At 37.9% G+C, this 12,595-nt stretch overlaps 1 protein-coding gene across 2 annotated transcripts in view; it reads left to right on the forward strand.

Annotated features, from left to right (window-relative positions):
• Positions 1 to 12,595, forward strand: part of ATAD2B (ATPase family AAA domain containing 2B) — an 85,449-nt gene that overhangs the window by 49,837 nt on the left and 23,017 nt on the right. Inside the window, exons 19-23 of one of the 2 annotated variants that reach the window (XM_065631446.1) lie at positions 332 to 517; positions 1,113 to 1,248; positions 1,567 to 1,763; positions 4,587 to 4,746; positions 8,304 to 8,426. In XM_065631446.1, the coding sequence (XP_065487518.1) occupies positions 332 to 517; positions 1,113 to 1,248; positions 1,567 to 1,763; positions 4,587 to 4,746; positions 8,304 to 8,426 (802 nt within the window). The remainder of the gene's footprint in view (positions 1 to 331; positions 518 to 1,112; positions 1,249 to 1,566; positions 1,764 to 4,586; positions 4,747 to 8,303; positions 8,427 to 12,595) is intronic. The other variant, XM_065631447.1, reaches the window with a different exon arrangement.

The following is a 12,595-nucleotide window of genomic DNA, read 5'->3' on the forward strand; positions in this document are numbered from 1 at the left end:
ATTGTGCATGAATTGCAAACCTCTTTAATTTTGGTCTTGATTTTTCAGTCTTAACAAGTTTTAAAAACATATATGATGAGTAGTTGTTTTGTAGTCTCCCCAGCACATTGATGTAAAATAATTGAATGATACAGGTAACAGTCACAAGCGCTTGTTTAAAAAGCTTTTATCATTAGATAATTTTATTTTACTGGAATATTTATATATATATAAAAATATATATAAAATACCACAAATATGAATAGTTTCCTATTCCACAAGAATTTTGTTACTCATGAATGATAATAACAATTAGTTTCTCTGTTTAAATACCACCGTTTCTTTTAATTAGATCTTTCGTGAAGCTCGAAGAACAGTACCAAGTATTGTTTACATGCCTCATATTGGTGATTGGTGGGAAGCTGTCAGTGAAACTGTGAGAGCTACTTTTCTAACTTTGCTGCAAGATATACCATCTTTCTCCCCTATATTTCTACTGTCTACCTCCGAGTCCATGTATAGTGAATTGCCTGAAGAGGTAAGTTTATTGTAGAAGGTGGCGTTGTTAGAGAGCTGTGTGCTCTTCAAAATGTTTTGATATGTGAAAACATTCTCTATTGCAGTGGTTTTTGAACTTAAAATGGGTCAAATTGAAAATGTAACACTAATTAAATGTTTGTAATTTTCTTTAATGAGGGGTGTGCCTACATATTACTGATTTTTATAATCTCCACTCGTTTTGTTATTTGTCTGTTCTGACAAATTACTCCAGTGTAATTAAATGCAGATTTAGTCTAAAGGCCTAACCTTTAGCTCTACATTTTCTAAGGTTCAGGACGGGGTTCTTATTCTTTGCAACATATTATTTGCCCTTTATCTTCTTTTCAATGTAGAGATGGCCATTGTTAAGATGATGGGATACTACAGGTTTAGTTATTACAGAAAATTCAGTGAGAATTACATGTATTTGTTTTTCCTAGGCTTTGTACACAACTTTGTGTGGAGTTTACCATCTTCTCTTCTGTAGCTAATTTTGAAAAGTTTGTGACTAGTGTTAAATATGGTCATTAATCATGTATTTTTGAGTGGATGCTGAATTTTCGTATGTCTGTTGTTTGTTTGGTTTTTTTTAGGTGAAATGTATTTTCAGAATCCAGTATGAAGAGGTTTTTTATATTCAAAGACCAAGTGAAGAAGACAGATTGCGATTTTTCAAAGGCTTAATTCTTGATGAGGCAGCAATGCCCCCACCAAGAAGGAAACAGGCTGGTAAACTAAGTTACAGTAAAACCAATAATAATAATGTGATCGGAATGTTTTCTTTCATGATATTTTCCTTTTTCACAAGCTGTGGGTAAATGACAGTATAATTAGTATTTGGCAGTGTTAACGAGTGCTCAGACTAAATTTTGTGCATTACAGTTATCAGCTTTGGAAAATGGAGAGCTGTGGGGTTAAGGACACAGTGATAGTTAGATTGATGGGGCAGATTAAATATATCATAAAATTTGGAGTGGCGTAATCCCAAGAGCCCCTGTGCTGTTAGTATTTATTTCCGTTGTCTGACTTCTTGTTTTTTTTCCCTAGCTCTTCGTGCTCTGGAAGTTCTTCCTCTTGCACTGCCGTGTCCTGCCCGTGAGCTGTCGGAAGCAGAAAAACAGCGGATGGAGGACCAGGAAGAGAACACGTTGCGAGAGCTGCGGTTGTTTCTCAGGGACGTTACCAAGAGGCTGGCGACAGACAAACGCTTTAACATCTTCAGCAAACCGGTGGATATTGAAGAGGTCTTGTTTCAGTAACGTGCAAACAATGAAGTTGAAACTAGCAGAAAAAGAATAGAAATTAAAACAAGAAAGTTGATAAGTTAATAAGAAAAATAGATGTTTGATCCATGATCCTTCCAATCTAAAATGCTGATTTTTAGCTGGTGAGGTATTCACAGCCTCGCGTGGAGGGAGTTGGTCTCTTCTCATCCTATCACTTGCTACTTGGGAGAGGAAATGGCCTCGAGTTGCAGCAGGGGAGGTTCAGATTGGATATTAGGAAAAATTTATTCCTGGAAAGGGTTGTTGGGCATTGGAACAGGCTGCCCAGGGCAGTGGTGGAGTCACCATCCCTGGAGGGGTTTAAAAGGCGTTTAGATGAGGTTCTTAGGGACATGGTTCAGTGCTAGAGTTGGATTATGGTTGGAGTTGATGATCCTGAGGCTCTCTTCCAACCAAAATGGTTCTATGATTCTGTGATCTGTAATACAAGGAGTGGAGCATGTTCTTTGGCTATACCAGTGACCTATTGAAAAACTTTGTGCATTCCTGACAATTTTATAACTGAAATCAGCATTTAAAAATGCCATCACTCCTATCCCTACCAGTGCTCTTTAAGTATTTGAAACCATAAATATAATTCTTTAATAAAAGCTTTTACATTTAAACACAGGCATGGTAATATTGGAAAAGTGATCTGTGTTCTGTATTGTATCAAGCATTAATAGTATTGCTGAATAACTTCAGCAGTAATGCTTGTAGCTGCCATTAATCACAATGGTAGCACATTATAAGGCATTAACCGGTCGATTATTGAGTGTGCACACCTTAACTGATGAGACAGGTTGATCTGCAAATCCGTTTTCAGGTGCTGGTGTATGAATAGCTTTGTGTTCGGCCTGACTTTGAGATCAAATGCTGGCCCTCTGCAAGGTTGCTAATTAAAAAAAAAAAAAGCTTAATTGCTTCTGGAGAGAAGCATCTCTTTTGGAGGACACTGAGTTGAATATGGGACATCAGAAGTACAGGATTGTAGAAAGCAGATTTGCAGTCTAAATTCCATGCAGGATGGTACAGGCATCTTTTATGGGCAAATGCATTCCTCTCTTCATTTGAGATTTCCATAGTGTTCTGTAACTGACTGGTTTTGAAAGACTGAAAATAGCTCTTTAACCTGGCATCTTACAGTGTGAGCATGGTCTGAGCACCAACTTTGATTTTTTTATTTTAGTTTGGTTTTTATTTTTTAATTAAACTGCTTAGGAGGTCCATTTTTCTAGGAAACTCTTCGTAAAGGCAGTTTCTTCACCCCAAGAACTTGCAGTGTAAACTTTTGTGAATAAGGGCACATAGAGAGAATAAATCACTGTCCTTGTTTTGTAGATGGAGAATTCCATTGTGAACTTGTCAAAAATATGTCCCAGCACTGGAAATTAATTGTAATCCTTTTCATCCCACGTGGTGCATTTAAGCACAGTGCTCTCCTTTTCTCCTAGAGCCTGTCTGCTTGACTTTCTGTGAAAACGTGTTATGTTCGTTCCACTCCTACCTGCCTTGCAGAGAATGCTGCTACGTGACAAGTCAAGGATTTTCCTGGCTAATTCAGCAGCAATATTTAGTTTCCAGTGAAGATTCTCTCTGATGTGCTGAAAAGAAAAGGAAGCCCATGGTTTGGCTTTCCATTCACTGAACCGGTTATCCTCATGGTTCCATAGAGGGAGACAAGAAGAGAATTTTTGCCATTTTAGTTTTGCATCATAAATTTCAATGTGTATATTTAAGGAATTAGGTTACAGACTGTGCTCCACAAAAGTAATGCATTAATGTTAGTATGTGTTATAATATATTTTTATGTGAATGTCTACAGATACTTTATTAAAAAAAAAAAAAACAAAACAAACAACAAACTTATGTGGAGCCATTATGGCTTGATCTCAATGTGTAGTTAACTCTTCAGTGTTTTGGCAGCCACCATCATATGTGGGTGATTTCAAAAGAAAAAATGCAATACTGTTTCTGAGGCTGTCAGTATTTTTAATTGATTGTGGTCTTAATCATATCGAAACATTCAAGTATAGGGGTTTTTTTCTTAAATAACAAATTCATAGATTTTTTTTTTGGTGAACTTTGTTACAGCAGCTGTGCTGCTGCATTTGACTATCAAGCTTTGAGCCCCTTATGGTACCATTAATTACATTAAGTACTTTTTAATATACCCTAGTGGATGCTAAATCTCCCATTATGAGCTAAGCTCACGGTCAGCAGTGAACTCTTGACACAAAGCTTTTTCTTTAGACTGTCCTTCTGTACAGTCAGTCTAATGTCTTCAATCGATAAAACCTGACATTTTTTGTTGAACAAGTGATTGAAGGAACTATTCAATAGAAGATACATAAAAGCTGATAATTTGACACTTTGTAATGAGAACTTTACCTATAAGGTGCACAAAATATAATTTCCCTAGTTTTCTCTTGGGTTTTGAGTAAGGCTGTTTGGTTTTGCCTTTGTAACCCAAGACAGTGTTGTAACGCTGTCAAAAAAACCCAGTCTAAATAAAATTAAAGATACGTTTATGTTAAAATGATTTGCCTCAGAAATACCATTAAATTCATTTAGAAAGAAAAATTGGTGAGCTACTGAAGAAAAAGCTTTAGAAGTCCTGTGTTTTATTTAGTGTGATAAAACTTCCGTTTTCAACATAAAGTGGTTTAAAAATGAAAATGTTTGGTGAATGTATTAGAGGTAAGCATGTGGAATGAATAAGTATATAAAGATGTGAAACTGGCAATGTTCAAATGGAATGTGTATGGTCCTGTATCATTTCTATATGCTATCTGCTTGTAGGTTTCAGATTACCTTGAAGTTATCAAAGAGCCAATGGACCTGTCAACAGTAATAACCAAAATTGATAAACACAACTACTTAACAGCCAAGGATTTCCTAACAGATATCGACCTGATCTGCAGCAATGCTTTGGAGTACAATCCAGACAAAGACCCTGGGGGTAAGGACCGACTTAGTTTTGGCCTATCTAAACCCAAGAGCCTGGGATTTAATCACGTATTGGGTTACTATACAGGCATTTAAATAAACTGCATGCTAGGTGATAATTAGGATAAGCAAGCCCTAAGGATCTGCACTTTTAGTATTCCGAGGCCTGTGGTGCACTGGGGGATGTAATAAGAGCAGGAGAAGTAGAGCATTCAGAGTCGTTTTCTAATCAATTAGGTTTTGTAGTTCCTTTTCAAATTTGCTAGCTCCTTTTCAGTGAATAGACTTTGTATATGCAACGAAACCCCGACGTAATTTGGAGAGCTCTGCAGAGACTCCTGCATGCGGTCTGACAGCAGCCTGCTTTTATTTCCACGTTGGCTTAGAACATGAAACTCTCACACAGAAATTAAGAACTGTGTATTTGAGGATGGAAATAAAAGAGGATAAATCATCAGGCAAGGAAGTCAGTTGCAGCTGATTAGGCAGGATTATAAGGTATTGTCTTGATGAAGCGTGATGGGATGCTTTCAATTAAAATGGAATTTGCAGATTGGAATGCACCGGAAAGCTGTTCGCACTCAAAACTAAGGGAAAAACATCTTGTGTACTCTTCACTGGGGCCATCTTACAGTGAACATTGCCAAAATAGCCTTTCCATGGGCGGCTTCCAGAGCCACCGATAAAACAGCAACACAAAAGCACCCTTTGAACGCAGTTGTATTTGATATAACTGATACTTGGAAACCTGGGTCCATCTGCAAGCGCAGTCCAATGCGTTAAAATGTTTTTCATTAAATCTTGTGAAACCATTTTGCCAGGTTAAAGCCTGATTTTCTGTGTTTTTCTTCTCGAATTTTTGTTTTTCTGAGACATTTGCAAATGTCTCCTGTGGACTAGACACAGTATAGCCTGGTCAAGTAGTTACGCTTGTTTTTCATGTTTGCCTTTTGAACCTACCGCTCGTTCTTATCTGTAGAAAATAAACTTTACTTCTTCAACTTCTGATATTTTATTTTACAACTAAAAAAAATACATGGATAAAATACAGCAAAAGGTTTTCTGTCTTCCTGATAAGACACTTTTTTGAGGACTTTTAATTTGTAATTGAAATGAACTAATCGAAGGCCTTGATGGGCAATTGGGATTCCGAATGCCTCCGAAGAGCGCATCTTCACAAGATGAGAACTATGAGACATACCTCTTATTTTTAGGCCATTTGGATCTGTGGGCTTGGTTTAATTCTAGGAAATGTAGTCTGAAGAGGTGTGTTTTAAGTTTTAGAGCAGATGTTATGGGACTACAGACTTCTAAGGTTAGATCTGTTCAGGATAAACAACAGGAGTCACAGATTCGGTGTGGCAGAAACATAGAACAGCGAAGACAGCTTGGGGAACATTTAGTGGCAGAAGTTTTCACTGAGCTCATCCAAAGACAAACAATCTGAAATACATGAAGGGAACAAAAAAAGGGACATTTTGGTTTTCCTTGCTGTCAGGACTGAGCTGGGATAAATGGATCTGGCTAGTTCTAGGTTAAGTTTTAGGCTGAAGTTTCTCATCATTGAGTAGGTAATGAAAAACAGTTCTGTCCTCTGCGTTGTGAGCCGTTGTTGATGTATTGCTCTTCTGGCGTGCAAGAATACTTGAGCTTTTGTATGAATACTCTGCTGAAACAGCACATCATGCCTGTTCTGAGTAAGCATTACATGCATTCAGATGCATTAACTGAATATTAGCCTATAAATGTTCACATTCTTTATAGCTGGGCATATACGCTCGCTTCTGCTTCATGCTTGAATTTGCAGAAGAATCACACTGTACCTGCTCCTGTCCTGTCGGTCAGTTGGAAAGGCAATAAGAGTATCAGATCAGCTGGTTTTGTATGCAGTACAGATACTCAAAACTGGCTTCTTTGGGGTTCTTTTTGTGGTACTTTGCTATAAAATTTCAGGTAAATTATATAGTAAGATAGGTTGTGAGTTTTTGTTTGTGGGTTGGTTTTTTTCTTTGCCTGCATTGTTTGACCAGGAAACATTCTGAAAGACATGGAAACATAACCACTCTGGGTTAGACATAATAGTGTAATATTTCCCACAGACAGTGTGTCAAAGAGGCAAAGTCTTGCCCATTGCAGGATACAAGGAAAGTAGTAGATCAGTCAAATGCTCTTGATTTGATTTTTCTTCCCCCACCCCTCTTTTTTTCCTCTTTTTTCCTCCTTTTTTTTTGGTGAGGGCATCTTGAACTTTATCTGACCAACTTTTTAAAGTCTAATATCACAAAATAACATCTGCAAAGAACGCAGTGTACTTTGTGATCATAAAACATAATGCTGCACAAATATATGTGAGTAAACATTTTTAGTTTCTGCTTGATTTAAGTGGCGGCAGATTTCCCCAGAAAACATATGTAGGACTCATTTGAGCTGGATACTGGATACTTTTTTTTCACTCAGCTGTAAAATTTGCTGTTTCTGGAATTATAAACCTGTTTAATAAATGTTCACTGATATTCTTAATTGTTGTCTTTAGTGATTATTAAAGCAGACCCAATCTGCTAATTGTATCATATGTTGTAGACATTAATGTTGATATTTGCTGTTGAAGTACCTTCATCAACTGGAAAAAGTAATTCAGTATGGATGAATTGACAAATTAAATATGTTTGTACTAAAAGTCAACAATGAGTGTTGTAGGTGTTGTTGAAAAACAGCATTGTAGATATCAATTTTTTCCACATATAGGCCTACTTACTAAGTTACAATTACTTTTCAAATTTCAGCAGTGTTGGAGTAATTTCTTTTGTGTGTTTCAAAGGTATGGGAACTGGTCTTCTCTGAAAAAATGTTTTTTTCATGAGTCACATTTAGGCTTCCAGTGTGGGCAATATTTTTTGTCCTATTCCCCAAATAGAGATGAAAACGCAGCAAACTCGAGGTTTGTTTCTTGCCAGTTTTCCTGAATGTATTAAAATGAAAAATAGCTATTCAATATAAACAATAAAGTAATCTTTTAGCACAATTCTGAATTTTCTACCAGTTGTTAAATAAAAATTAAGCAATAATTTAAGGTTAAAAAGCAACAGCGAAGGAATATGAGCAAGCTGGCCCTACTTTGCAGATTCAGGAGACGTGCAGTATGATTTTGCAGGCAGTATAATTGTGTGAATGTTCCTCAACCCCAGTGGGTAAATTCATTCCTGGGCAAGTCTCTTGTTACTCCTGGGACTCTACTTCATTATACTGGATAGAAACCAGCTGCACCTGCTGACTCTAGCAAGTTTCTGAGGGTTGCAAGTTGATTTAGGTGTGTTCATCATTCCCTGTTTGTTTAGAAATGCCTCTATTGTTTAAAGTAACATACTTTGGAAACTCCTATATCAAATAGCTGGGTTGTGATTTTTGAGTGTTCTGGGGTATCAATCCATCTACATTTTCATACATTTGTAATATTTCTGAGTTACTTCTGTCTATATCAGTGGTATAATGTACAATGCATAACAAGATAGGAATGGTAAAGAATTTACGTAATTGTGATAAAATTAACAAGTGTGTTGTCCTGTTTCCTAGATAAAATAATTAGACACAGAGCTTGTACTTTGAAGGACACTGCTCATGCTATCATTGCTGCTGAACTGGATCCAGAGTTTAATAAGATGTGCGAAGAGATCAAGGAAGCAAGAAGAAAAAGAGGTATGTTTAACTTCTTTTAACATAGCATATATGGGATAGAAAACAAAATTTACAAGTGTCCATAGAAAAATTTAAATTTAAGATGAAATACAGAATGCGTGTCAGACTCAGGCAGCGCATGTTAAGGGATGACTGAGCTTGAAACTCATCTACTTTTCCCAACTATGTGAGCTGGTCCGACAAGACACTGTTGTTCTTTACGAAAGAAAGATGCGTTGGCTGTTGATACAAAAAGTATTGGAGAATATGGTGAAGAGGTGGGTGTTGGCATTGCTGTACTAACTGGAGATGTGGTGAAACAAGAGCTGTATGCTAAAAATACAATTACGATTAGGGAGAATGGCATTTAAAACGGTGGATTTTTGGTTCAGCCTGGTATGTGTACAGTGTACTTTGGGTGATAATCAGTTAATTTTTTTGTATTAAGAAACAATATTACATCCACATGGAGGGGAGTGGGAGACTGACTATCTAACAGTCCAGAATCAGGAAATATAGCCCCCCACATTGGAGGACATCACTGACTTAGTTTTTGTTTAAATTAATGCAGTTGTTTTCAGCTTGGAGTCCATAGACCTCCAAGTCTGCCCACAGCTTCTGAAGTGACCACCAAAGGTAAACAGAAGCCCAAATGTATTCCCAGTAGCGCTCTGTTCACGTGAAGGATTCTGTACCTCCATGGGAAGTTTTTAAAGTTCCGAAAATTGAAAAAAATTGAAAATCACTGAACTATAACATTAGAACAAAATTTCGTGCTGATTTAGGGATTGATGATTTCAGTAATTCCACCTCTGCCTTGGCAAGTTGTTTCCTGCTTTTGAAAAAAAAACCTGCATGATTCGATTTCTAGGTTGAATTTGGCTGGTCTTAAGTCATAGCTGCTGGTTCTTGAAATACTTCAATCAGTAGATTGAAGACCTTTATTAATAAATTTCTTTTAACTATGCAAGCATCTATAGGCTTTCTCTTCTTCAGGTTTAAACAGATACAGTTCCTTTTATTTTCCCATTCAGTCATGCTTTTTTTTTTGTCTATTTCTCTACAAGCTTCTAATGTGTGTCTTGAATTGTGGATAAGAGAACCAATTGTAATTCACTGTGGTGGTAAAATAGAACTAACATAATGCCTTCATTTCTCCTTTGTACTTTTCTAGTAGAAGTATAAGAATATTCACAATTCTGGCCTTAGTGCCACGCTGAGAGCTGTGCTCAGTTAATTATCCATTATGAGTCCCCCACGATTGTTAAAGGTTCTTGCTTCTGAGGTTAAAGCAACAGTTTGTAAGAGCTTTTTGTTACAGAGTGACTGGGTAGCTTCTAAATCCCTCCTTGCAAGAGCCAACTGGAACGCTGCCCATCTCTTTGTGGCAGTGACCAAGTAACAGCTATTTCTGGGGGCCAAAACCTGCAGCCTCTGAAAGAGGTGGGTTTTCAGAAGTCATAATTAAGGTTGATGGTGTCACGCAATGAACTTGTTAGAAAAAGAAGATACTGTTGGTGTCAGATGCTGGTTAGCGGACCCTCAGATATAGGTAACTTGCAGTACCAGTTGTTTGTGAGTGACAACAGGTCACGTACAGCGACGGACGGATTTCGAAGTGCATTCTACGCATTGGTGTGGAAACTGTTACGGTGTCACAGATACCCGCAAGTCATATTTCAGCGATGCTCGTGCTTTTGGACCACATTGTGGTGGTTTCAAGAACAAACGTCCTCTGCAGTTTGTCCAGCTGCAGAGTGTGGAGAGCTGGGATCACTTAACTGGATTAGAAAGGACAGAAGATTTGGAATGCGTGGAAGAAGCTGTTCTAGATTTAACTGGTTATGAATGAAGATAAATTTATCAGGCTCTTGAAAGGTGAGGAAACCTCATGCTTTAAGGCAGTCACAGGGGATCATTCTATCCCTGGATCGGGAGTTATCGAAGATTGTGATGTAGAACATCAAGAAGATGGGGCTTCAGGCCCATAGTCTTGGCACTGGTAATGGACGGAAGGGATGTGAGTGCTGACCAACCTTGCCATTACTCCCATTTTGTTCTGCAGAATATGCTCAGCAGGACAGCAGAGCAGCAAAATCACCATCCATCTGCTGGTCTAGACTTTGACATGTACCCTGTTTTGCAACATTTTGGAAAAGGGATGACAAAGGCATATACTTGCATTTTCTTGTTTTGATTGGATATCCACAAGGTTATTAAGGGATTTCTGGTTTCTTCTTTGGATTGATGACCAGATGGTCAGGTGTAGAAGTAACCCCCAGATCTTCCATCCTCCCCTCTGCTTCATAAGAGTATATTTTGAAATAATAGAATGTTTCAATGAGGAGGTACTTGAGGAAAACTGTGTAAACTATTCCTTTTGCTGTCTAAAAGCTTTGTGCAACTGGTCACCTAAATGCAAGAGTGGTTGCTTATACTGGACTGTTTTCCTCAGTGGAGCTTCCCGATGAAATCCCGCGGAGTGGGGCAGCCAGCCTTGTTATCTCACCAGTGGATGAGATAAAGTGGTGGAGGATTGAACCCATAAGTACTTCTTTTTAATATCAACAGGAGATGTCCAAGCAAGACCTTAAATGAATGTCCATACTGAAGTCACAGCAAGTGGGCTTCATCACATGATGCACAGCAGGCTTTTGTTCAGCTCCAAGTGCCCTGAGCTTCTGTTTTCATCGTCCTTTCAAAGCGCTGGACTAGGGTGTATAAAGTCTGATGGGGAAGAAACGCCACTTGGTGTCCACATTTCTCTGCACGTACCCTGTTTCTCCGAAAATAAGACAGGGTCTTACACAATTCTTACTCCAAAAGATGCTTACTTTTTTATATGTGTAGCTACCTAGACACTATTTAAATTGACTTTTTAATGAACCATAACTAGGGCTTATTTTTGGAGTAGGGCATATATTTTGAGTGTCCTCAAAAATCCTGAAAATGTCTGCTAGGACTTATTTTCAGGGTAGGTCTTATTTTCAGGGAAACAGGGTATGTCTGGACTCAGCTTGACAGAGGATCCTACCTTCAGGCCTTAGCAGCATTAAAATTCTTAGCTTGACAACAGGACTCTTGTGAAAGAAGGGCAATAATGCAAACAGTGGACTATGGGCAGAAGGAAAAAAAGTCCAGGTTTATCATGCAAGGCTACTAGCGGTTCTTGGACTGAATATAAAACTTGTATTAATACCTTCTCAGAGGAGGTCAGGGGAGTGTTTCAGTCACAGATTGGATCAAGAGTTGGGTGGCTGTTGCCATCAGAAAGGAAATTTGCCTTCTGACAAAAGCAACGTGCGCTGTACTCGGTTAGATTTTGGCCAACATTTTCTTGGTTACGTTTGGAGAGATTCCAACATGAGATGTGGATGGAATTGAGCAAGCTGATCTGCATGAGGCTTCTAATAGGTTCTCTGGAAATGTTATCCAGTGTTTCTGTCTGGAATCCCAGAGGAGTGTGGAAGGCAAGGGACACATACTGTAGGCTTTTTAATCTTCACCCAGTTGAAAAGTCATTGATTTTTCTGAATTGTGCCGCGTATTAGCTCTTAATTTATTTCCAGGATACTGAAGATGAGAGTTAAGGCTGAAAAGCTCCCTATCCATTTTCTTCACAATTCTCTTGGCAGGTTAGTTAGCAATCTTACATAGTTTTAAAATGGAAGGTATTATCTGCATCACTTTCTTTTTCCACAACTTTTCTGGTTTTTTGATAGATCTGCCTTTTTTATTTAGTACTGAGGCTGGTGACCAATCTCAAAAGAGGTGCTGCAGTCTAAGAGAGTGATAAACTGAATGGCAAAATTATGATAGTATCTAGAAGTTAAACTAGAATTTATTGATCTTTTGTTACTGAAATGAGGTACTGTTATTGAAAGACTGTAAACCTAAGAATAACAAGTTCTAAGTTGGTAAATTAAAAAAAATACTAGATTATTGAAATTTGCAGCTTCTTGTTAAAATGAACAGCTAACAAGGTGGAAGTGGTGAATGTTTCAAGTAATAAAATGTTTGATATGCAGTTTAAAATATACATAATCATGCCTAGAAACTTATGCTGTAGCTTTTAACTGTGAGGTGAGAGTTTCTTTCTGAATCTTTTAACTTCTGCATCCATCAGTTTTAGAGCTGCTTGTCAGATCTTGGTCACTTGGCTCTCGTTGCTACTGGAGACACGATAAGAC

Source organism: Caloenas nicobarica, chromosome 3 (genome assembly GCF_036013445.1).
Source record: "Caloenas nicobarica isolate bCalNic1 chromosome 3, bCalNic1.hap1, whole genome shotgun sequence".
Classification (NCBI taxonomy): Eukaryota; Metazoa; Chordata; class Aves; order Columbiformes; family Columbidae; genus Caloenas; species Caloenas nicobarica.